Below are 26,488 nucleotides of genomic sequence, written 5' to 3'. Positions count from 1 at the left end.
ACCATGCTGGCTCCTGATCTTGGACTTGCAGACTTCAGAACTGTGAGAAATACATCTCTATTGCTTATAAGCCCTCCAGTCTCTGGTATTTTTTGTCATAGCAGTCCAAACAGACAAGACAGAATCCAACAATATGTTGTTCATAAGATACCCTTATACTGAAAATGACAAGGACCAATCACATCCATGAATACCAATGCCAAAATCTTAATCAAAATAGCAGAAATAAAAAAAATACTCTTGCAGCAGAACATTAAAAAAAAAATGGAGAAAACCTTATGATCAACAACAGATACTAGAAGAGTATCTGATAGAACCCTATAACCAACTTGATTTTTAAAAATTCACATACCTCTAACCAAAAGCAAGATTCCTACTTAATGCTGAAATACTAGAAGCACTCACATAAAAGTAAACAAGAAAAGGATGTTTGCCATCATCACCATTAATCAGTACTGCTCTGGAAGTACTAGTTACTGCAATTAGATAAGAGTTACACAAGTAGTATATTTATCAGAAAAGAAGAGGTGAAATTAATATTATCTTAGTATGATGTAACTATATACTTTAAAAACTCAAGAAAACAATCCAAAAGAATCAGAACAGTTTTCCTATATACTAAACAATAACCAGTTAGAAACCAGATTATCAATAAAAACATTAAGTGCCTAGGAATAAACTTAAGAAACCTGAAGGACTAGCATAAAGTAAAATACAGAATTTTACAAGAGGAAATAAGAAATAATTAAAAGACATGAATAAATGAATATGAATTGTTCTTGGATAGGAAGACTCAGTATTGTCAAGAGAACAAGAATCCCTACATTAATCTACAAATTGAATGAAATCATAATAAAAATCTCACAGGTTTTTTTTTTTTTACCTTGCAAAATGTTTCTAAATTCTTTGGAAGAACAAATTTTCCAGAATAGCTGTAAGTATTCTGAAAAAGAAGAGCAAGGAAGAGAGACTAGCCCTACAAGATGTTCAAAGATACATAGCCATGGTAATTAAAACAGTGTGGAATTTCTATAACTATAGATAAAGAGATTAAAAGACTCCAAGATATATGTCAATTTGGTGTACACATATGATAATGAGGGGATAAAAGACACATGTATTCGATAAATGGTACTGGACAAACTAGCATTTATAGTTGGAAAAAAGTAAAGGGAGCATTGAGAAAAAATTCCGACAGAACAAAGATTAAAATAAAATGTAAAAACAAAACCACAAAAGTGCTAAATAAAAGCATGGACAAATATTTTATAATCTGTAAGTAGGAAAATACCTTCTAATCATTGTATTAAAATCCAGACATCATAAAGGGAAAGATTAATAGGTCAAAATAAGAACATTATACATAGCAAAAAAACCTCATAAACAAGACAATAAGGCAACCCAGGGAAAAAATACACACAACATGCATGACAAAGAGCTAATAACCTTAACATAAAGAAATAGAAAAAGGATATAAACAGAAAACACACAAGGATCAATAAACCAAAAAATGCTCAATGTTATTGATATTTTTTAAAATGTACATTATACTAGAAATTTATTTACCCATATTAGAAAAGATGAAAAACTGAGTAACAACTAGTACTGATGAAGAAACACAGGCAGACACAAACATGGCTGGAAGGAGTATACATTTACAACCTTTTTGGAGAGGAATTTGGCAGTCTTTATTACATTTTTTTATAGTAATAGAGCACTAAAAATACAATAACACATTTACCATTTAAAAAGAAAATTAGTTCTACAACATTAACTCACCAATTTTAGAAGGAAAAAGAGTTTCATCATCAAGTTGATCCTGAACCCAAGTCATCAAATAGTCAATATATTTTGGTGCAGAACATTTGATTGGCTTTTTAATATTAGTACCATCTGCCCAATGATATTCATATCTGGAGAGAAAAAAGTTTTAGTGATAAAGTTTTCAAAAACATGTTGCAACTTGTAATCAAAGTAGGCTCACAGTTTGTCAACAGAAGTTATATATATAGTACTACAGTATAGTATAGTATATATATTTAGTAAATTACCTAAAGTTCTACTGAAGATTACTTGAGAGTTCCCTGTAGAAGTACAGTTGACCCTTGAACAATGTGGGTTTGAACCACACAAGGTCCACTTACATACAGATATTTTTCAATAGTAAATACTACAAGATCCACGGTTGGTTGAATCCGTAGATGCAGAGGAACCATGGATACGGAGGGCCGACCATAAGTTACACTGTATTCTGAAATGTGATGGTAAATGGAAAAGAAAAGGAAGCCAGTGTGGCAGCTGGCTGTGCCAGAATCTGTTTTACAACACAGCCCTGAGAAAGACAAAGGAACTGCATTCCTGTCTGTTAGACAGAGGGTGCTGAGGACTGCGTAAGGTGCTGATAGATCCATCACATTCTGAGCTTGTTGGACATTAAGTAATCATCAACGGAGCCAAGATTATAAAACCCTGTTTCTTGGAGATGGTTTTAAAGAAACAATCTTAGGCATGCGTCTTTTTCTACCTCATCTTTGCTGAGCTAGAAATGATTAATAAGACTTAATCAAAACTTCACTGTGTGAAGCATTTAAGCCAAAGATAGAAAGTTTGAGGAATAAAACTTAACACTTCACAAAATAAAAAACATCTCTCCTAAAATAACATAATAAAAATAGGACACAAACTCACTGGGGCCCTTTTTTTCCTTTACATCTATAGCAAATTCAGAAAGGACTATTTTTTCCCAAGAGGTAAATATCTTGCTACCATCTATCATCACATAAAATCAATCATTTGTTATAGGAAAAAAGGCCGGAAGGACACACTAAAATGTTAATTCCATCACATCTTAACTTTATGGGTGATAAAGAGTTCCATCTCTTTCTCAACATTTCTAGAAATTTATGATAGTCAAAAAAATTTTAATCTAGCATCTTTAAGCCAGATAACTAAAGCAGCACAATTTGGAGGTAACTAACAGTAAATAAGCACAACAAAAAAATCAAATATTAAAGGGTCAACTAAAAACTCTTCCAAGAAATTAATTTAAAAACCAGAAACAGAATCATAAATGTTAATAAAATTGAAAAAAATAACTTTTGTAAAAGCAAGATAAACCTAACTCAAATTTCTTTACTTTCAATCCTACTACTGAATATTCATACTTAATATAATGCAATTATAAAAAATCAAAATACTGGGTACCACATACCAAAGTATTTAATAACTAAAAGCTTATAGGTAAACTTTTTGTTTTCACAAGCAAATGGGTAAGAAAAACAAGTCTTTATTATTTAATTTATATCAATTGGTGATTAGCTTTATTTGGTAATAATTCAAATACCTATATAATAGCCAGTATATGTACCTTGGACCTGCAGACATGACTGGACAGCTTGCTTCAGTGCAGAATTCTGTGATAGTTCCATATAACATGTTGATCTGGTTGAAGAAATCCACAGCTGGAAAGATAATAGCAGAACTGTGTTAAAATGTCTGTGTAAACACAACAAAACATCAGACCTCTCAGTCAGAGGATTCAGCCAAGAATCCTCAGGAGATTCAACAATCCAGGGGCACTATAAATTCTCTTTCTAAGTTGTTACACCTAAGTAAAGTTAACTTTTAATATATATTCACTTTTAATATACTAAGCTTTTAAACAGCCTGTAAGCAGGAAAATATTAGGGATAATTCTAACGTAATGGTGATTATTACATTAGAATATACAATTTGATCATATACAAGCAAATGAAAAAATCCATAGCTTCTTACCAATATGGACCAGACAATATCATTTGTGTTGGGAAAGAGAAGAAAAGCGTTGCGGAATATACTTGGAGGGAGGTGTATCAGCTGTGTCAGGCATTTAAAAAATCTAGTTCATCATAAAAAATTGAGACCTAGTGCATATTGAGGACATAAAAAAGACAGGAGATAATGTCCCTTCCCCTAGAGTCTCCAGCTAACAAAAGGGACAAAATTAAAAGAGAGGAGTAATACAACATATAAGAAGATAGCATACAAAGGCCAACAATAAGTGCTAGAAGAGTTCAGAGAAAAGGCAACATCTCGAGGAGCTGAGATAGTCAAGGAGTACTTCCTAAAGGAGCTTCAGCTAGATCTGGAAGAAAACAGAAGAGGAAGGGGGTAAGAAATGAACTTAACTGAGTGAAACATATTACTCTGTGCAAAGAGAACCACATAAGCCTTGGCAAGCTTTTTTAAAAATGTCTTAGTTCCCCGTCTAAAAGATTACCTAAAAAATCAACTAGGGCTTTTCCAAATTTCTTAGAAAACAAATCAATATTCCACCATGTCAAAAGGAATTTTATACAAACTCCCTCACTTATAAACCTTCCTCTTAAATTAGTCATGTTTCTAAGAAAGTAATACTTAGGCATTCAATATTCATTCAAAACAAAGAGTGTGCCCAGATGGTGTGCTGGTTTATGATCTGTTCTCAAAATATGGTCCAGAGATCCCCTGTTTCAGAGGGGAATCTGTGAGGTCAGAAACATTTAATTGCTCTGAATTTTCACTCTCTCTCAGGAGGCACAGTGGAGTTGTCCAGAGGCTCCATGATGTATGACATCACAACAGACTGAATGCAGAAGCAGATATGAGAATCCAGCCAACCTCCTATTAAGTCAGACATTAAATAAGATTTGCAAACCTGTAAAACAATGCCACACTTCTCACTAAAATTTATTTTGGAAAATAGTCATTTTTCATAAAAATATATTTATGTTAACATGTATTTTAAAATAAGTATTTAAACTTGCTCAATTTTAATTTCTAACACAGTATCACTAAATATAAGCCACATAATTAAAAGCCCTTTAAGGTTCTCAATAATTTTTAAGAGAATAAAGGGATCCTGGAACCAAAAGGTTTGAGAACAGTTGATTAGAGCAGTAAGTCTCAAAGAAAAATCAAAAGCTGAAGAAGGCCAACAGATGCCTTCAGAATAAAAGATGATATACAGATGGCCAACAGGCACATGAAAAGATGTTCAACATCGCTAATTAAAATGCATATCAAAACTACAATGAGGTACCACCTCACACCAGTCAGAATGGCCATCATTAAAAAGCCTACAAATAATAAATGCTGGAGAGGAAGTGGAGAAAAGGGAACCCTCCTACCCGTTGGTGGGAATGTATCAATAAATTGGTGCAGCCACTGTGGAAAACAGTATGGAGGTTCCTCAGAAAACTAAAAATAGAGTTACCACATGATCCAGCAACCCCACTCCTGGGCATATATCCGGACAAAACTATAACTCAAAAACATACATGCACCCCTCTGTTCATAGCAGCACTATTCACAATAGCCAAGACATCGAAACAACTTAAATGTCCATCAACAGATGAATGGATAAGGATGTGGTACATATATACAATGGAATATTGCTCAGCCATAAAAAAAGAACGGAATATGGGACTTCCCTGGTGGTCCAGTGGTTGAGACTCTGCACTCTCAATGCAGGGGGGCATGGGTTCAATCCCTGGTCAGGGAACTGAGATCCCACATGCCTCACAGTGCAGCCAAAAAAAAAAGAACGAAATAATACCATTTGCAGCAATGTGGATGGACCTAGAGATTATCATACTAAGTGAAGTAAGTCAGAAAGAGAAAGACGAATACCATATGACATCACTTACATGTGAAATCTAAAATATGACACAGGGGCTTCCCTGGTGGCACAGTGGTTAGGAATCCGCCTGCCCAGTGCAGCGGACATGGGTTCAATCCCTGGTCCAGGAAGATCCCACATGCTGCGGAGCAACTAAGCCCGTGTGCCACAGCTACTGAGCCTGTGCTCTAGAGCCCGTGAGCCACAACTACTGAGCCCACGTGCCACAACTAATGAAGCCCCCATGCCTAGAGCCCGTGCTCTGCAACAAGAGAAGCCACCAGGATGAGAAGCCCTCACACCACATGAAGAGCAGCCCCCGCTCACTGAAACTAGAGAAAGCCCACGCACAGCAACCGAAGACCCAATGAAGCCAAAAATAAATAAATAAAATCAATAAATTAAAAAAATAAAAATTTAAAAATAAAATATGACACAAATGAACCTATTTATGAATCAGAAACAGAATCATGGACATAGAGGACAGACTGGTGGTTGCCAAGGGGGAAGGGGTTGGGGGAGGGATGGAGTGGGAGGCTGGGGTTAGCAGATGTAAGCTTTTATATATAGAATGGATAAACAACAAGGTCCTACTGTATAGCACAGAGAACTATATTCAATATCCTATGGTAAACCATAATGAAAACGAACATAAAAAAAAGATGTATGTATATGTATAACTGAATCACTTTGCTGTATAGCAGTAATTAACACAACACTGTAAATCAACTGTACTTCAATTTAAGAAAAATCAAAAAAAAGAATAAAAGATAATAATTTGAATAAGGTTACAAAAAGGGGTATTTTCTGAATAGATAATATGTCACATGGTTCACATGCCAAAAGACAGATAAAAATATACAGTAAAGGGGCTTCCCTGGTGGCGCAGTGGTTGAGAGTCTGCCTGCCAATGCAGGGGACACGGGTTTGAGCCCTGGTCTGGGAAGATCTCACATGCTGCGGAGCAACTAGGCCTGTGAGCCACAATTACTGAGCCTGCGCGTCTGGAGCCTGTGCTCCGCAACAAGAGAGGCCGCGATAGTGAGAGTGCACCGTGATGAAGAGTGGCCCCCACTTGCCGCAACTAGAGAAAGCCCTTGCACAGAAACGAAGACCCAACACAGCCATAAATAAATAAATAAATAAATAAATAAATAATTAAAAAAAAAATGATCTCTGATCTAATCAGAGATCAGAAGAAAAAATATATATATATATACACAGTAAAAAATCTAAGTTCCAACCACTCCAACTTCCCCCCTACCCACAGGTAACTACTATACTAATTTTTTCTGTGTCTTGCCCCCTAAGTTTCTTTATCCCATCTAACACAAAAGATAACACATTACATAGTTCTACACCTGATTTTTTTTTCTCTTAGTAATATGAATAATGGCTTTTTAATGAGTTGAGAAAAATAAAATTTTTCTTAATGTGGCTACTAGAAAACTTTAAATTCCATTTGTAGCTCACAATATATTTCTATTGGACCACACTGACCAAGGCAATGATTATCAACAGTTGAATACCACATAAAAAGACAACTAGACACTATGGAAATATCTACACTGTTGGAAGTATATACCACCACCTACGAAGTAGTCTTAAACAAAATCAAACCTCAATCTGATCAAAGCTCCAAATCTGTTCTAACATGGTAGCCACTAGACACACAGGGCAATTTACGTTAAAATGAAGTTAAATTTAAAATTCGTTTCCAGTCACCGTAGACACATTTCAAGTGCTAAATGGCCACAGTGAAGATATACAACATTTGCCTAATCACAGAAAGTTCTCTTGGACAGTGCTGCTCTAGATTTAACATTTACAGGAAATAAAAGAGCGAGATAATGGACGCGTTGGGGATGTTATCAGCAAAATTCATTCTGTAAAAAACAAACTGGTTTCTTCAACAACAACAAAAATAGCAAGGAAAAATAACTGCAGTGAGGGGCAACCTGTGAATTAAAAGAGATTCAAGAAACATATGCACAGAGCTTGTTGGATCCTGACTTAAACCAACTATATATTTTTATTCTTTACTTTCATAAAAATATTTATTTGGTCTCTCCAGCTCTTAGTTGTGGCATGCAGGATCTAGTTCCCCGACCAGGGATTGAACCCGGGCCCCCTGCAGTGGGAGCACGGGAGTCTTAACCACTGGACCACCAGGGAACTCCCCTTATATTTTTTAAAAAAGAAACATTTATAGGACAATCAGAGGAAATGTGAACATTAACTGGATATTTGATAACATAAAGGAATGATGGCACTGTCATTACCTTTAAACGGGGAAGTTCTTATCTTTTAGATACTGAAATACTTATAGATAAAATAATATGTCTGGGATTTGCTTCAAAATAATCAGGGTAGTGTACAGAAGCAGCACAACTGGCCATGAATTGATAACTGTTGAAGCTAGATAATGGATACCTGGGAATTCATTCTACTTGCTTCTCTACTTCTGTACGTTTGAAATTTTCCATTAAAAAGTTTTAAAGATTCCTGGAACAACTAAAATTCCTAATGGACTTAAACCCTATCATCCAGAACTGATCTCATCTCAGAAATGATAGACACTAATATTCAAATCTCTAGCCTCAGCATATCCTTCCATGTCATGCCCTTACTTCTTGAATTCAGAGTGACTTTCAGCTCATGGGTCCCTCTGTTTTCTCCCAATCTCTCAATTTTCTTCTGACTACTGCTAACTCACAATAATCAAGTGACTGACCATAGCAACTGTACTTGACTTTTCTGTATACACAGGCAGATGAAAGCTGCTGGGAGTCGGGGCACAACTATGAAGATGGATCCCTACAAAGTCATGTCCACCACAGGTAGAATCTTTGTATTTATCAATCTTTCATTTGACCTTACTCAGCAATTCAGACCATTTTCCTCAGAGATCACCCCAAAGTACTCTTCATTTCTCCTCAGGTCTCTCTATTTAACCACACAAGCTACAATCAGGTACACTCTGAAGAGAACACACTTTGGATGTATTTGTACTTACATGTTTCTTTACAGATAATCTGTTTTACTAGGACAGCTACACCCATAAGAAAATTCATTAACAAAAAGATTTTAGCAAAATCTTCTTATAAACCAGTAAAGTTGAAAGTTATTAAAAACTTACTGTTAACCGCAATCCATTCATTGAGGTCCTCTCCCTCTGGCAACATAACAGCTTGTCTCAGATTCCCACTTCCTAGAGTTGCTTCTGCATGTTTTAAGAGTTCATACTGATGAGATCCTTCAGGGATATTCTTCTTTGGTTTGAATGTTTTAGAAGAGCGGCTACTACTGTTAGGTTAAAAGTAAAAGTACATCAATTTTTAGGACCAGAAGCAGATTGACAATTTTAGGCATATAAATTGTTTTGAAATTAAAAAATATTCCCTGAAAAGTGCCAAGATGGGGGGTAGGGGAGGAGAGAATAAACACAATAAAAGAAAGAGTTAAATTTTTTCCCCTACATAGAAACAGGATTAGCAGCACAATTTCACATAGAAGGCAATTTTACTATGCCTCATGAAGCAGTCTGGTGTAACAGAAAGGGCACCTTAACCAAAAGAAGAAAAAACCTGGATTCTAGTTCTTGATCTGCCACTAACTCTGTGACTGCCTGAGAAACCTAACCTCCTTTGGCCTCAATTTTCACCTAATAGTGCTGTGAGGGTGTTAGCTCTAAGGTTCGTATAGCTCAAAAATCCAGTTTTCTGTATCAAAATATTTGTGATGCCATCAAAGCAAACCAGAGAAGTAGCACTAACATTTTAGAGTTTATAGCGGGGAAAATAAATGAGACAACTGGTTCTGGGGGGGGGGGGCGGAAATAAGTTTTTATTCCTATCTCACACCATGCATAAGGAAGGTCTTCCTAACATGACACAAAGCCCAGAAAAAATGGACAGCTTTCTAACCGTAACAATTAAAACTTCAATAATTCAGAACAAGGAGACAAGTAGCAAAAAAAAAAAAGTACTTGCAACGTAAGTATTAACTAAATTATAAAGGGCTTTTATAATCTGTTAAGGAAAAGGCAAAGAATGCTTTAGAAAAATGGGCTAAGGAGATGAATACACAATTCAGAAAGAAAAACAGAATGACAAATGAACATATGAAAAGCTGTTCAATTAAAATTAGATTTATTTTTCCTTAACCTGAGTGTCAGAAATCAGAACAATTACATTAAATGTGGGCTAGGGTAGAGCGAAGTTAGTACTTTAATTCACTAATGGTCAAAGTGCATTAACATTTTAAGAGGGCAACACGGCAATATCTATTAACACTGAAATGCTTCTCAATCCATCCCTTCTACTTCTAGGTGTCTCTCCTCGATATGGATAAGGATGTGTTTCCCAAGATTGTTTTTAACAGCGAAAGACCTGGAAATGATCCTAAAGCTTACTGGTAGACGAATGAATAACTATGACACATCTACATCATGGAATACCATACAGTAGTTAAGAATAACAAGATAGAGGTACTTGTATTCAAACCGATAGATCTCAATACATGGTTAAACATATTACAGAATGAAACGCACAGCAGAAGCCCATTTTATAAATGCATAGAAAGTGTCACCCATCAAACTGATAGTGGTGATTACTTCTAGGAAGGGGAAGGGAATGAAACTGAGGACTTTCACTTCACCTGAGTAATCTGAATTTTAAATAAGACTGATTATGAAGTAAAAAGGAGTTATGAAAACAATAAAAATCAAATATGGAAAGTTTGTGTTTAACATGATGAAGAACTAAATTTAATAAGGAAGTACTAAATTAGAGGGAATGGCCCTTTCAATAGAAACAAGCTGTGAATGACAGGTAGCTAAATATTTTCCGTACTTAGCAAGAAAAGATGTCTCAAGCTTCAGTATGATTTTCATCTAAATTAAGACTTGTGCTTCAAATGGTACCATCAAGACAGTGAAAAGAATCCACAAAGTAGGAGAAAATATTGCAAATCACAGGGATAAGGGACTTGTATCCAGGATAAAGAATTTTTACAACTTAAAACCAAAAAGACAACTCCATTTAAAAAACGGTCAAAGGATCTGAATAGACATTACTCCAAAGAAGATACACAAATGGCCAATAAGCACACGAAAAGATGCTCAACATCAACAGTCATTAAGGAAATGGCAATTAATATCACAGTGAGGTACCATTTCACATCCACTTAGGATGGCTATAATCAAAAATGCAATTAACAAGTGCTAGGGAGGGTGTGGGGAAATTGAAACTCATATAGTGCTGGTGGGAAGACAAAATGGTGCAGTGCTTTGAAAAAGTCTGGCAGTTCCTCAAAAGGTTAGACATAGTTACCATACAACCCGGCAATTCCCAAGAGAAAGGAACACATACGTACATCCAAGTTCATAGCAGTATTATTCATAATAACCAAAAGTGGAAACTCAAATGTCCATCAACAAAACAAAGTTTAAAAGAAATAAACAGCCTCACATTTAGGTCCAAAAAGCAAATAAGAACTGTGCATCCACAAACAAAGCACTAACAGAAAAAAAAGACTGGGGTGGGGGTGGTTTCTAGTAATATGGAAATTTACAATTAAAATATAAATCATAAAGATTTTTTGATATGGTAATCATACTCTGAAGACTATACGCTTAAAAAAATAATCCAAAGGAGGGGAAAAGCGATTTAGACAAAGATAGTCTCAGCAGTCTTATTTCATAATAGCAAAATGGTAGAAAGAATCCAAACTTCTCACAATAAGAAACGGGGTAAGCTCTGGTTATGAAACACTATTTTAGATGTCAAGTATGTGGGTGATGCCCATAACTGAAAATGGATGATTTATTCGCTCACACAATACATATTTTTAAGCAACATGCTAGGTAAAGAGAGCCACCTGAGAAAAGTAAGGTGCTAGAGCAATGCTTCTCAAACCTTAATGTGATTAAGAATCATCAGAGAATTTACAAACTTTCCCATTGAAGGCTCATTTGGGCCCAGACGTTATCTCTAAAATAGGATTCTACTGAGTTAAAAAGAAGTTAGTTAATTATACAAATTCACAAAGTGGGCTGAATCAGAATTGGATGCAAGGCCCGCAGCTTAACTTCAGCGGCACTCCCATATATTCCTGGGGCGGCATTTTTCGGCGGGGGTAATTTAATACTGACGATAATAAAACTGGACGTACGGTGGAGTAAAAAGCTAAGTCAGCATGGATCGTTACTAAAAGGCTCGAGACTCGAGACAAATTGAGACCCCCAGATCGTCCCTCTGCCCTCAGGTGCCCTCGGGCGGAAAAGTCTGGAGGCACTACCGGCCTCGGGGCCTTTCTACTCCCCAACCTTCTCACTCCGCTTCCTTTGCCTCGACCTTCATCTCCCTCTGCTTCTGCCCACATCCAAGCCTCCCCCGTGACCCCGAGCGCGAGCAAAGCAAGCGCCGGGCACCCGACCCCGGCCCCGGGGACCCGCCCTCGCCTCAGGCGTCCGTCCGCCCCTCCCGGGCCTCGGCCCTCAGCCCTGGAGCCCTCGACCGGGCCACACTCACAAGAGGAAGCTCATCTTCTATCCTCGGAGGGGAGGGGAGGGGCCGCTGGCCCCTGCCGCGGACAGGATTCGGAGCCCACGCGGGACCGAGGGGGAGCGGAAGGTCCTCAGCCAGCGGACAGCGGAAGCCCGCGCCGCCGCTGCTCCGAGCCGGGATCGAGCCGTGGCAAGCAGGTGAGAGCAACTGCACCGGCCTCGCCCCCCTCCCCCACCTTACAGACCCAAAATGCGGAAGCAACAAAATCTCGCGAGCTAAGGCTTCGTTCTGCTCCTCCCCGCTGAGAGGGTCTCGAGAGGCCCCTTTTCGCACCGCCCGCTCCCCCGCCTCAGCCAATCAGCAGCCTCTAGGCCGGGACTTCCGCTCCCGGAGGCGTGGTGGAATTGCGGTCTTCGGACTGGAAGAGCGGCTGAGCTTGTGCGTGGTTCGAATTGTTACTAATGTCTTGCCCGTTCCATCTCCCTAGGTGTTAAGGGGCCTCTGTGAGCGCAAAAATTTTTTTAATTTTTTTTTTTCCGCCGTGCTGTGCTACTTGCGGAATCTTAGTTCCCCAACCAGGGATGGAACCCAGGCCCACGGCAGTGAAATGGCCGAGTCTTAACCACTGGACGGCAAGGGAATTACCCAAAATTTTTTAAAAATTTTAATTTGATTTTTAAGTTGAGCTCTAACTCACATAGCATAAAATTCACCCTTTTAAAAAGTACGCTCCTGTGTTTGTGTGTGTGTGTGTGTGTGTGTGTGTGTGTATTAACAGAGTTGTGCAACAATAGCCATTATCTGATTCTAGAACATTTTTTTCATCACCCCAAAAAGAAACCGGTACCCATTAGCAGTCCTCATGCCTCCCTCCTCCCAACCCCTAGCAACAACTAGTGTACCTTCTTTTTATATGAATTTGCCTAATCTGGGTATTTCATGTAAGTGGAACCACACAATATGTAGTGTTTTGTGTCTGGCTTCTTTCACTTATCATGTTTTTCAGATTCATCCATGTTGTAGCATGTATCAGTACTTCATTCTTTTTTATGGACGAACACTATTCCATTGTATGAATATACCATGTTTTGTTTATCCAGTCATCTGTTGATGGACATTTGGGTTGTTTCCACTTTTTGGCTATTATGAATACTGTTGCTACGAACATTCCTGTACTGGTTTTTGTGTGGATGAATGTGTTCTTTTCTTTTGGGTATATGCCTAGGAGTGGCTGGGTCATATGGTAACTATATGTTTAAACTTTGGGGTAACTGACAGATTGTTTTCCAAATTGGCTGCACCATTTTACATTCCCACAGGCCAATATCTGAGGGTTCTGATATTTCCACATCCTTGATAGCATTTGCTATTATGTATTTTTCTGATTATAGCCATCCTAGTGGGTGTGAAGTGGTATCTCTTGATTCTGATTTGCATTTCCCTGTTGGCTGATGTTGAGAATCTATTCATGTGCTTATTGGCGTTTGAAACAAATACATTTTTATCTTCCTTTAAGTTACCTCAGGCACCCAAAAGACCATCTGAAAAAGGGTCCTGGTCCAATAATAATCTTCATCCACTATCTCCACAACATTACCATTTCTTTTGTTCCTCAACACCAGTCAGTCCACATTCTGCAGGGTGCCTGCCGTCCCACAGAAAATACTCTCACCAAGCTCTCCAGTGTCAGTTTCCAAATCCCACAGGCATTTTTCAGTCATTATCTTACTTGCCATTCAGTTCTATCTGGCCCATCCCACTAGACTCCTGATTTGATCACTGATTTTATTTTTCAAGAACCTCTTTGTTCCTCCCTGTGATCTGGCTTCTATAGGGTACAAGTAGGGCACAGAGAAGGGGAAACCATGGCCAGATATGTTGGTAATAGTCTACTTTAGCCAGGCTTGTTTGGATGCAAGTGACAGAAACCCACACTGTTCATATTTCCATCAGAACTATCTTACGTTTTCTTCCCCACTAGACTGTGAATTCCTTTGTGGGCAAAACAAAGCTTGTTTATTTGTCATCGCCAGTGCTCAGCACAGCGCCTAGCACACAATAAATGCTCAATGAATGGTGATATAGACTGGAATTCCCAGACTAACGCAGGGGATTGACACAGGAATAAATGGTAATTAGTGCAGTATTACCAGTACTGATAAGATGAAAGGTAGAGGAATTCTAGGCTTTTTATGACTTGGCCTTTAGTTTTCTAGTTTTCTAGCTTCATTGCTCAAGGTGGTTTTCCAGCCAAACAACTTCTTGCTGTTTCTCCAATAAGTCCTGGGCCTCCTTGAGTCCATGCTCCTGTGCTTGCAGTTCTTTTTGCCTGGAATGCCCCAACATCCACATCTTACCTTGTCCTTCAAGATCCAGCAGGAAATCCTCTTTCCTACCTCTGAACTCTTGTAGCCCTGTATCTATTGATATATCTTTCTTATAATATAATTATAGTTGAAGTTAAAGAGTAGTATTTGCATATTTAACAGCTGTTTTGTTAGGTGGTAGGACTTTGAGAGTTTATGTTCTTTTCTATTTTTCTGTATAATTCCTATTTTTCTCTAAAAGCAAATACTAATATTAATTTCTTCTTTCTTTTTGAAAAGAGAAGCAAGATAGAATAGTGACTAAAAAGCTCATATTTTGGAGGTGACTATTTGTACTTGGACCCTGCCAGTGCTACTTAATAATCATATAACGTTGAGTATTTTCATAACTTTTTGCCTCAGTTTTCTCATTTGTAAAATGCGGGCAATCTCTTAGGGTTGTGAGGATTAAATAAGGTATAGAACTCCCTTAGACAGTTCTAGAACATATATTTACTCAATCAACGTTTGCTATTTAAAAAGGAAGAAATTTTGACATATTTTATTACCTCGGTTGGCTGACCAGCTTCTTGAAAGCAAATCCCTGACTTACTTATCTTTGTATTTTAACTGTGCCTACTGTGGAGCCTTGTATGAGATATTTAGCAAATAGAAATGTAGCAAATATTTGCTAAGTAATGCAACTGAATGTTTGGCTAAGTATTATTTTATTTATTTATTCATTTTTTGGTGGCACTGTGTGGCTTGTGGGATCTTAGTTCCCTGACCAGGGATTGAACCTGGGCCCTCGGCAGTGAAAGCACAGATTCTTAACCACTGGACCGCCAGAGAATTCTGGGCTAAGTATTATTTTAGACCAAATTTTTTAAACAGATGCAGTCCCTGAATTTCAGCAGTTCTTGTGTAGCTTAGGAAATAGTTGCATCTGCTTACCCAGAGAGTACATTCTCACTTTTTGTTGTTGTTGTTTTTAACCTACCTCATATTTCCTCAATGGGGAACAATCTTTGATCAAATGGCAGTAAAATGACCAGGTAAGGCAGTACCTATTTTCTGGAAGGGATGGAAGTGCCTGGATCCTTCCCCAAAATATTTTAATAAGGAAGCCATGTGGGAAAACAACAGAGATATTATATCACGAGGCTACTAGAGTGAGAGCCACAAGGAAAGTCCTATGCTGGTTCTGTAACCTTGGTTTCTGAGAATGCAGCCATTAAATGATAGAGTAGTGGTTTAAACCTCTGGGAACCTCTTTATTACCCACGTGTTTTCTATGAGAATTTTTTTTTAATTAATTAATTTATTTATTTGTTTATTTTTTGGCTGCATTGAGTCTTCGTTGCTGTGCACGGGCTTTCTCTAGTTGCGGCGAGCAGGAGCTACTCTTTGTTGCGGTGTGTGGGCTTCTCATTGCCGTGGCTTCTCTTTGTTGCAGAGCACAGGCTCTAGGCACGGGGGCAGCAGTAGTTGTGGCACACGGGCTTAGTTGCTCCGCAGCATGTGGGATCTTCCCGGACCAGGGCTCAAACCCATGTCCCCTGCATTGGCAGGCAGATTCTTAACCGCTGCGCCACCAGGGAAGTCCCTATGAGAATTTTTATATGGTATTTTCAGTTTGTTGTACACATTCTCTCTTTCACACACACACACAATTATTCTAGAAAGGTGCAGTCTAAGAGAAACAGAGTTTGAGCCACATAAGTAATTTTAAATTTTCTAATATATATATATATATATATTTAAAGCAAAAATAAAAAACCCGAGTGGAATTAATCTTGATAATATATTTTATTTAGCCTGATGTATCCAAAATAATGTGATTTTAGCATGGAATCAATTTGAGCATTTTTAATAAGATATTTTACTTTTTTTTTTTTTGCAAAACATGATACGAATGTATGTACGTCTACACACAGCTCAGTTTGGACTAGCCACATTTCAAGTGCTCAGTAGCCACATATGGCTAATGGCTGCCATGTTGGACCATACAGTTCTAGATCATCTGCATGATCCTCTCATAACATACCTTCATTTTTGCTTGCTCTTTTTGGTATCAAAGTGCCAGCTGTCATGATCTAATAAAACATTAACAGAAGCAAGCATGTGAAAACAATGCATCAGTACCAACTGACAGCCACATGGCACACCGTGGAATGAAGAAACCAAGAAAAGGCAAAAGTGGGGGAGAATCAAGGATCGCTCAGCAAAGGTGGTGCCGGATGCCCAGTGCAGAAGAATTTACCCTGTACCTGTCACTACCACGTTCCTGTTGCAGGTGATTTCATTTCATCCAAATATTCCCTGTCGCATTAAGTAATGATGTTATTTTGATTTTATTAACTTTACTGGTTTTGTTGTGTTTAATTTATAACTGTAATTTGATAGCTTTTTAAAAGCTATAAACATAAGGACATTTAGAAATTTATACTTTTATAATAATTTATATTATTTAAATAATGTAATTGTCATTAAAAATATTTCCAGACAGCATGAGAAGGGAGTTTGTGAAAATTTTCCTCCCTTTTAATGGGATTGTTCCTTAAGTTGGAGAATCACCGAGGATATGAAAGGCCAGCCATTTATAAGAAAACCTTTCCAGATAGCTACTACGTTTGAGAGCAGAGGGGAGGAGGGGGAGCCTTAGGAATTTGGAAATATTTGACCAGGATATCAATATAGACCACTTAGAGATCAAAGATAAGATCTCTGAATGAACAAATATAACAAAACAGAAACAGACTCATAGATACAGAGAACAAACTGGTGGTTGTCATGGTGGGGGCGGGGGGGAGGGGGGAGATGAGTGAAGTAGATGAGGAAGATTAAGAGGTACCAACTTCCAGTTAAAATGACTTATTTAGTCATGGAGATGTAATGTAGAGCATAGGGAATATAGTCAATAACACTGTAATAACTTTGTATGGTGACACTTAGTAACTAGACTTATGATGGTGATCATTTATGTATAAAAATATCGACCTGAAACTAATGTAATATTGCAAGGCAATAATACTTCCATTTCAAAAGTAATAAAATATAAAGGTAAAAAGTAAAAAAAAAAAAAGATTTCTGAGAGAGAGAAAGATAGAGTAAAACATAGGAAGAGAGTGAGAGAAATTGCTAATTGCTACAGGGCAATTTGCTCCTCTCAGACACAGCCTATAGTCTATAAATACTGGGGAGGTTTTACTCTTTCCTTGGCTCAGTTGGCCAGAGAGATCACTGCACACCATCTGGTCACAGCAGATGCTGAAAGCAGAAGCTAAGCAGCAAATTGTACCGCAGCCAATACTGCCTTTTCTGAACCTCTCCCACCCCCTGCCCCACCCGCATTCATCACGCAGTTCCCCTTTCCAGCTCCCTCGGGCAGAATTTGCAACCTTGCATTTTCATTCTGTGTAAGTGCCCTGTCTCATCATTTGAACTAATTTGCTCAAGCCCCGCCTCTTCTCACTTTGGTCACAGCAAGGTTCCTGCCCCTCCCAGCTAGTCGGTGCTCTTGGCAGCCTGTGTTTTAGCCCCTGTCACAAGTGGATGAAAAAAGACAAACAGACAGTAAAGTTGCTAAGCTGTCCCTGCTCGTTATCTCATGACTCAGGTCACAGGTCGTGAAAGAGAAATCCCAATTTGTTGAACACGGAAAACTCACTCAGTGAAGAAGTCATGTGAAAGTTTCCCCTTTGAAAATGTCTTCAGTCTAAGGTCAGACCTCTGTCAGTCACATACACTGGTGAATGCAGTTCATGGCCCTTGCACTCCTGGAGCTCACATTCAGTTGGAGAAGATAGATATTAACAAATAATTACATAATTACTACTAGGAAGAAAAGCACAAAATGCATTAAGAGCATTAAGAGAGTGTAACAGGAGAGACCTAAGAGAGACTGGGGAGTCTCAGGAGATGTCATTTAAGCCGAGACCCGAGAAGGTGAGGTAGCCGAATGAAGAGAGAGGGAAGAGGGTCTGCTCAGAGTCAACAGCACGTGCAAAGGCTTTGAAGCAGGTAAGAGTTTGCTATGATCAAGGCACCAAAAGAATAGAACTACCATATGACCCAGCAATCCAACTACTGGGCATATACCCTGAGAAAACCATCATTCCAAAAGACACATGCACCCCAATGTTCATTGCAGCACTATTTACAATAGCCAGGACATGGAAGCAACCTAAATGTTCATCAACAGAGGAATGGATAAAGAAAATGTGGTACATATATACAATGGAATATTACTCAGCCATAAAAAGGAACAAAATTGGGTCACTTGTAGAGATGTGGATGGACCTAGAGGCTGTCATACAGAGCGAAGTAAGTCAGAAAGAGAAAAGAAATATCGTATATTAACACATATATGTCGAATCTAGAAAAATGGTATAGATGATCTTATTTGCAAAGCAGAAATAGAGACACAGATGTAGAGAACAAATGTATAGATACCAGGGGGGTGGGCAGCGGGGGCGATGGGAAGAATTGGGAGATTGGTATTGACATATATACACTATTGATACTATGTATAAATTAGATAACTAATGAGAACCTACTGTATAGCACAGGGAGCTCTACTCAGTGCTCTGTGGTGACCTAAATGGGAAGGAAATCCAAAAAAGAGGGGATACATTTATACATATAGCTGATTCATTTTACTGTATGGTAGAAACTAACACAACATTGTAAAGCAACTATACTCCAATAAAAATTAATTAAAAAAAAAAAAGGCACCAAAAGAGGCCAGTGTAATGAGAATGTGGTAGGCAAAGGGAAAGTGAAGGGAGCTGAAACCAGCCACCAAAAACTTAGATCTTAGTTGAAGCCAGTTGGCCAGCCATTGAAAGGTTTTCAGGAGAAGGGTGATGCCATCTACACTTTAAAATGTGGAAGCAGTTAAGAGGCTATTGTGGTTGTCTGGGCAGAAGATGGGGTTGACCTAGACTAGATCAATGGAGAGAAGTAGACAGAACTGAGGTCTACTCTGGAGAAATAATTCAGTGATGAGCTGACTGTGAGTCAAGGCTAAGTTCTGTGTTTCTGGCACAAACAACTAGCTGGTTGTTCCCAGTTACTAAGATAGAGAAGATGGGAGGAAAAGCAGCTTTGGGGGTAGATCAGGAGTTCTGTTTTGAATGTATTAACACTGAAATATCTACGATGCAGATATATACAGGTCTGGAGCTCAAAGAAGAGACCAGGATGAAGATCATCTTGGGAGGTACCAACATATAGATATTTACAGCCATGGCAGTGGATAAAATAGCCAGGGGGAGAGTAGAGAGTAAGAGATGCCAGGGCAGAACCTTGAGGAGCCCTGATATTTAAAGGCCACATAGAAAGAAGAAACTGGCAAAGGAGGTTGAGAAGGAGCAGCCAGAGAAGTAGGAGGGAAACTAGGAGGGGATGTTATAAAAGCAAGAGAAGAGTGTTGAAGGATAAGAGAGGGGGTCAACTCTATGGAATGATCTTGAAAGTTCCAGGAAGAGGACTAAAGGGAAAGTTTATAAAAGTGGTGACCTTGGGGAAATCTTCTGACTGTGTTCTCATCTTCACGTTCCACTGTGGTGATTTAGGAGAGAAGCTTTATAAATGCCATCAGTGTGGGGGAGGAGAGTCAGGCAGGAACCAGATGTACTGATGAAAACCTTTGTCACCCAGGCATGTCCTGTGGTACTCACTGAGGAGTAGCCTTCTCTGAAAGTGTACTCTTTTTTTGCTTCAACTGTTTTTAATTGAATGATTCTTTAAATTCTATAGTGCTTTACAATTTTCAAAATTTTCACATTTCATATAATCCCCTTGAAAGCATACTCTTGAGTAAGAAATGGTGACAAGAATTTGGCTCAGATTGCCTTCAGTCACAAAGAGAACCCAAAGACTCTAAAGTTTTTAATGCCTTTTCTCATATATTTTGCCATTTTCCTTTGCTATCTTAACCCTGCCACTTACTAGCTGTGCACTTACTAGCTGTGCACCTGTGCACTTATTTAACCTCTTTGTACCTCAGTTTTCTCATCTGCAAAATAGGGACAATAATAAGACTGATAAGAGGATTGGATAATACATGTAAAATACTCAGAACAGTGCTAATATATGTTGGCTATTATTAGTCTCAGAAACCAAAGTTTGTGTTGTTGATGTCTTTTCTTTTCTCCTAAATTTCAAAAGCTATTTCTCTCGTGTCTTAAAAAAGAAAGGGACTTCACTGCTGGCGCAGTGGTTAAGAATCCACCTGCCAATGCAGGGGACATGGGTTCGAGCCCCGGTCCGGGAAGATCCCTCATGCCGCGGAGCAACTAAGCCCACGTGCCACAACTACTGAGCCTGTGCTCTACAGCCCGCGAGCCACAACTACTGAGCCCACATGCCACAACTACTGAAGCCCGCACGCCTAGATCCCGTGCTCCGCAACAAGAGAAGCCACCGCTATGAGAAGCCCGCGCACTGCAACGAAGAGTAGCCCCCGCTGGCCACAACTAGAGAAAGGCTGCACGCAGCAGCAAAGACCCAAAGCAGCCAAAACTAAATAAATAAATTTATATTAAAAAAAAAAAGGAAATGGATTTGAAAATTAGATTTGCCATTTACTAGCTGTGTGATCTTCGGGAAGTTAGTAACCACTCTGTGCCTCAGTTTCCTCATCTGCAAAATGGGGATAATAGCAGTACACTGCTTTATAGAGTTATGGTGAAGATTAAATGAGTTATGAAGTGTAATGCATTTAGAACAGTGCCTGGCACATAGTAAGTGCTACCTGTTATGTTGTTCTCTGCAGCTAATCATTTCCCTCAGTATTGCCATCACCTTTAATCTTTTTTTTTTTTTTCAATTTTATAGCTACTTTATTTATTTATTTATTATTTATTTTTGGCTGTGTTGGGTCTTCGGTTCGTGCGAGGGCTTTCTCTAGTTGCGGCAAGCGGGGGCCACTCTTAATCGCGGTGCGGGGACCGCTCTTCATCGCGGTGCGCGGGCCTTTCACTATCGCGGCCCCTCCCGTTGCGGGGCACAGGCTCCAGACGCGCAGGCTCAGTAGTTGTGGCTCACGGGCCCAGCTGCTCCGTGGCATGTGGGATCTTCCCAGACCAGGGCTCGAACCCGTGTCCCCTGCATTAACAGGCAGATTCTCAACCACTGCGCCACCAGGGAAGCCCCACCTTTAATCTTGAATGTAATAAAATGAGGACAAGTAGAAAGTGTGTAGATTTTTTTTCATGATAAAATACAAGTTTTGATTTATTTGTAATTAATTCTAAGGAGATAATAAGCAAGAACATGATGGATTGGCATCTCAGTACTGAAGTTTGGAAGACAAACAATATTTTCCATAACAATTTTTGGTGCTGCTGTCAGAAACATGTATTTTTAACCACTTTGGTAAAACATCATCTCTCTTCTTTAAAAAATCATACAAAATTTTTGTAAATGGTAAAAATTTAGTAAGAGTTCTTTTTGTCAGGCAAAAAGAAGAAAAAGGAGGAAAAAGAAGAGGAGAAGAAAAGGAAGAAGGCAGGCAGGCAGGCTAATAAAGTACAACCTTCGGGGAGTATCATGTCATTAAATGTTCTGTAACCTTGTCAACCTTCCTTGTTCCACTTGCTCCATTCCAGCCATTACATTCTGCCAAATGCCCTCTCTTCAATCTGACCTCACACAACTGTGATAGACATATTTTGTGAAAGAACATGGGTTTTGGATGAAGACAGACCTATGTTTAATCCTGGCACTGCCATTACTAGCTGGCGGTCATGGGCAAATTACTTTAACTTTGTGAGTTTGTTGCTTTTTCTATAATAGATATAATAATATATTGACCTCACAGGAACATTAGGATTATATGAGTAAATATAGGGGAAGTATCTAGCATATTTCCTGGCACGTGGTTAATGGTCTATGAAACTAGTTCCCTTTTCTCCACAGTCTGACTCCCTGCCCCCTTTCCTATCCTGTCAAATAAGTAAGGTCCCCTTCCTTCTCCTTGAAATTAGAAGAAAACTGAACTGCATCTCCTCAGGGTGCGACACGGACTCCCCCAATATCCAGAACCCTTTAAACAGAAGCCACCCCCAGTTCAAATACACGAAAGAGAAGAATTGAAGAAAGAACCTAAAGCCTGAAAATTCTGAGGCTGATAGTCTCCAACCACTGGATCCTTAACCTGCTGCCTTTCACCCTATAGTGGTTTATGAAGGAGATATGCAAAGCGGCCCTGTAAATCACTGGAGGCTTCTGTGCAGACTTCTGAACAAAGTTCCCAGCTTCTTATGGGCTGGGATGGACTGCTTGTGAGCCACGAGCTCTCCTGTTTTCTGTCGGCCTTATGGCCCTGTCAAAAAGGCTGAACATACTCCTTGGCCTGCTTCCCTGAGTCCACACTTTCACTATGGCCATAAAGGTGATTCCAGTATAAAGGCGAGGACAGGACTTTGCTAAGAGTCAGGGGTCCCTCCACTCGGCTCCCAGAGACGCCTGGGCACACCTCTGCCACTTACCTACTCAACTGTTAACATGATTTGTCTTCCACCTCACTGAGCTAGAAAGCTAGTTAGAACAAGTTTGTATCTTAGTCAACTTTTAAAAAATATCCTTACTTCCAAGCACAGTGCCATTTTGTCTCTGCTTCTTAATCTTTTTTGTAGTTTCCAGTGTGTATGCGTACATGTGTGTGTTTTAAACAAAGAACATGAATTGCTTTCATAGTAAGAAAAAAGGAACAATTCTCTCTGGTTGGGTGTTTCGGAGACTGGGCTGTCCTGTCTTAGTGCTGTCTACTTTGGTGGTATTGAAATAGAAGGCACATTGTCCCCAAAACAGTGTGTTCTAAGATGAGAGAAAGTCAGGGGTATGAAATGGATAGGTATGGCCCAAACTAGCCTAGTGTGAAAGCAGGATCATGGTCCGGGTGTTGATATTAATTTTCCCAGGGAGGGGTACTAGGGTGTGGTAGACAATCAGAGGGCTTGGGAGAACAGGTTTTACCAATCGATACAGAAACATTTCAGTATTTTCACAACTGCAGTGGCTACCCTGATGCCATTATGAGCTCTAGGTCATGAGGGGTGCCCGGTATAATCCTCACTTAGAAATTGCTCTGGGATGATAATGAGTCCTTGATTTCTTCAGGTAAATCAGTTACACTGGAGGTTTGACGGGTGGTGGAATGTGTTGGTGTTCATAAGCTCTGTGGTTCCTTCTAGACGTGGAACACTGTTAGAGTTTAGCTGCCAATTCTGTGGGTCCCACCACCATGGCCTCCTCTGCCCAACTGTTCTCTCTCACCCATTTATAGTTTTAAGTGATTTCGCCTGTGTGTGGTCCGGTTTCCTCCTTAGCTCTCTATTAAATATTCAGGCCCACGTGAAGTGGAGGGCTAGAGGGAAGGCTTCCATGCCAGGCCTCATCTTGCTGGTGAGTGACTTCAGGCAACTGGTCATCTCTCTGAGTCTCAGTTTTTTCATCTGAAATGCGGAACATAATACGTACCTCACAGGGTTGTTGGGATTAAAGAAGATGGTGCTGAACCCAGTGCCTGGCACAGAATAAGTGCTCAATAAATGGTACTTAATAGCAGAGCATGGACTCTGGAGCCAGCCTGTCTGGCTTCAATCTCTGCCCTCCCCTTACTAGCACCCTGACCTTAGACATGTTCCTTAAACCTCCTGTGCCTCATTTTCCCCATCTGTAAATGGACATAATAATAGCACTTACTTCATGTGCTTATTGTGAAAATTAAATAGGATAACGTTTGCAAAGGGCATAAAACAGTGCCTGACACATTATAAGTGTTCAGTAAAGCTTAGCTATTATTAGAATGATTATTAATAGACGTTTGGTTATAAATGTGCTTTGTGCTTGCATGAATGAAATGAGTCATGAGATATGAATTGTCTTGGTTTAATAAGCCCACAACATATTGAAACAGGAGGGAAAGGGTCAGGGCACAACCTTTAAAAGAATGACAAAAAAAAAAAAAAAAAAAAAAAAAAAAGAATGACATAACCATAGGACATGACAAAAACTGGTTAGAATCAACTAGGTCCAAGATGGCAGAAGATCTGACTTCCAGTGGACCTTGAGCCTCATTGTAATATATTAGCATACTAAATGACACACCCACAGGTGCCATGACAGTTCTGAGGCCAACCATAAAAGGCCCAAAAGTGGGTGGTGACCCAATTCATGGAAATCCCTGCCCCTTCCCCAAAATAGTTGGAATAATCCACTCATTAGCCTATGAAATTACCCAGCCCATAAAAACTAACCATGCCATATTTTGGAGCCTCTCACCTTCTGAGTTGGCCCATATTCTGTGGAACGTGTTTCTCTCTAAATAAATCCACTTCTTACCTATCACTTTGTCTCTCACTGAATTCTTTCTGTGATGAGACATCAAGAACCTGAGATTCATTAGGTCCTGAGACCAGGTGTGTAATCTCAATTAAAAGACCATGGAGGACTTCCTTGGGGGTCCAGTGGTTAAGACTCCATGCTTCCAATGCAGGGAACACGGGTCTGATCCCTGGTCGGGGAACTAAGTAAGATCCGACAAGCTGCGCAATGGGGCCAAAAAAAAAAAAAGACCCAGCATGTAAGTCCCAATCTGAGTTGCACGGTTTCAATATTTGAAGAGATAGACAGATGCACAAATATCAAGATGTCCTTCTGAGGACTGACATAGGAGTATTCTCATATTATATGATAGCCCCAAAGAGAGGGCAATTAATTCTGCCTATCAGCATTATGTTGGAGCAAAAATGCTCTTTTGCCCGTGTGTGGTCCAAATTCTTCCTTATGTGTCAATGAAACATGTGAGGCCACTTAACGTGGAGGCCCATAGGCAAGACGGGTAAGTCAGGCAGTCTGGGGGTGCAGCCTTGGGGATGAGTAGCAGTGGTTCTGGGGAGTAGATGGAGGAGGGCAATCAAACAGCAGGTAGAAGTACAGGATGTGCTCAGTGGAGGGCAGAGCAAGGAAAGAGTATGCAGAAAGGCTATTTAGGGCCTGAGTTAGAAGGGCCTGAGCACCCCACAGAATTTGGGCTAAAAATTAGAGCATAAAGTATTTTTGTTAAACAAGTGGTATTTCAGTATAATACTGTGGGAGCATGGAGGGAAGTTCTTTCATTAGGCATAGTAAAAAATATATAATAATGTTCTCATGCTTTCACTCTCAAGAGTTTTCTTTTTGGGAAAAGAGAATTTCCAAAATTTTGCAGAGTGGTGAGAGGGTTGTGTATCCTAAAATCTGGGCATGTCTGGTTCCTTTCCCTCTTCAAAGCCACTGCTGCAAGGTCCAAGTAACTGTAAGGCCCTCCTCACCAGGGCTTGCTGGGGATAGATTCTGTGAGTTATCACACCCAGGCATATAACCTGAGGGCATGCTCTGAGCTGTACAACCTTTCACATCTACTGTCTTGAGGGTTCTCAGCACAACATTCTTTTTCTTAGTCTCTTCTCTTGATCACTGTATGTCTACCTTTCCCTCAAACCCCAGGAGGGCAGAAATCTGATTTAAAAATTTTTTTTGAAATAATTTCAGACACACAGAAAGTTTGCAGGAAAAGTTCAAGGAATGCTTACATACTCTTCGCCCAATTCCCCAGTTGTTAATATGTTATATTCACTATATGCTTTATCAGCTTCTCTTTTTGTATATACATCTTTATGGACTGAATTGTGTCACCCCCCCACCCCCAAATTCATATGTAGAAGCCCTAACCCTCAGTACCTTAGAATGTGACTGTATTTGGAAATAGAGCCTTTAAAAAGGCAATAAAGTTAAAATGAGGTGGTCACGGTGGGTTCTAACTAAATCTGACTGGTGTCCTTATGAGAAGAGGAGATTAAGACATACAGAGAGAGGCGCCAGAGGGGTGCTCCCACAGATGAAAAAGGCCACGTGAGGACAGTGAGAAGGCAGCTACCTGCAAGTCAGGGAGAGAGGCCTCAAGAGAGGGCAAACCTGCCAACACCTTGATCTTGTACTTCCAGCCTCCAGAACTGCAAGAGAATTAATTTTGTTTTTTTTCT

General features: G+C 39.4%; 1 protein-coding gene across 2 annotated transcripts in view; it reads right to left on the bottom strand.

Moving 5' to 3' along the window:
- The window catches only part of MOB1A (MOB kinase activator 1A), a 37,078-nt gene that overhangs the window by 8,257 nt on the left and 2,333 nt on the right, over nt 1-26,488 (bottom strand). Inside the window, exons 1-4 of one of the 2 annotated variants that reach the window (XM_082356639.1) lie at nt 12,172-12,432; nt 8,778-8,944; nt 3,368-3,461; nt 1,780-1,913 (exon numbers count right to left, since the gene is read on the bottom strand). In XM_082356639.1, coding sequence (XP_082212765.1) covers nt 1,780-1,913; nt 3,368-3,461; nt 8,778-8,944; nt 12,172-12,185 — 409 coding nt within the window. In that variant the 5' untranslated portion in view covers nt 12,186-12,432. Of the gene's footprint in view, nt 1-1,779; nt 1,914-3,367; nt 3,462-8,777; nt 8,945-12,171; nt 12,433-26,488 lie in introns of those variants that run through there. The other variant, XM_082356640.1, reaches the window with a different exon arrangement.

Source organism: Balaenoptera borealis (assembly GCF_965194805.1).
Source record: "Balaenoptera borealis genome assembly, chromosome: 15".
NCBI classification, from domain to species: domain Eukaryota; kingdom Metazoa; phylum Chordata; class Mammalia; order Artiodactyla; family Balaenopteridae; genus Balaenoptera; species Balaenoptera borealis.
The sequence above is the reverse complement of the archived record's forward strand: the minus strand, read 5'-3'. Positions and strand labels throughout refer to the sequence as shown.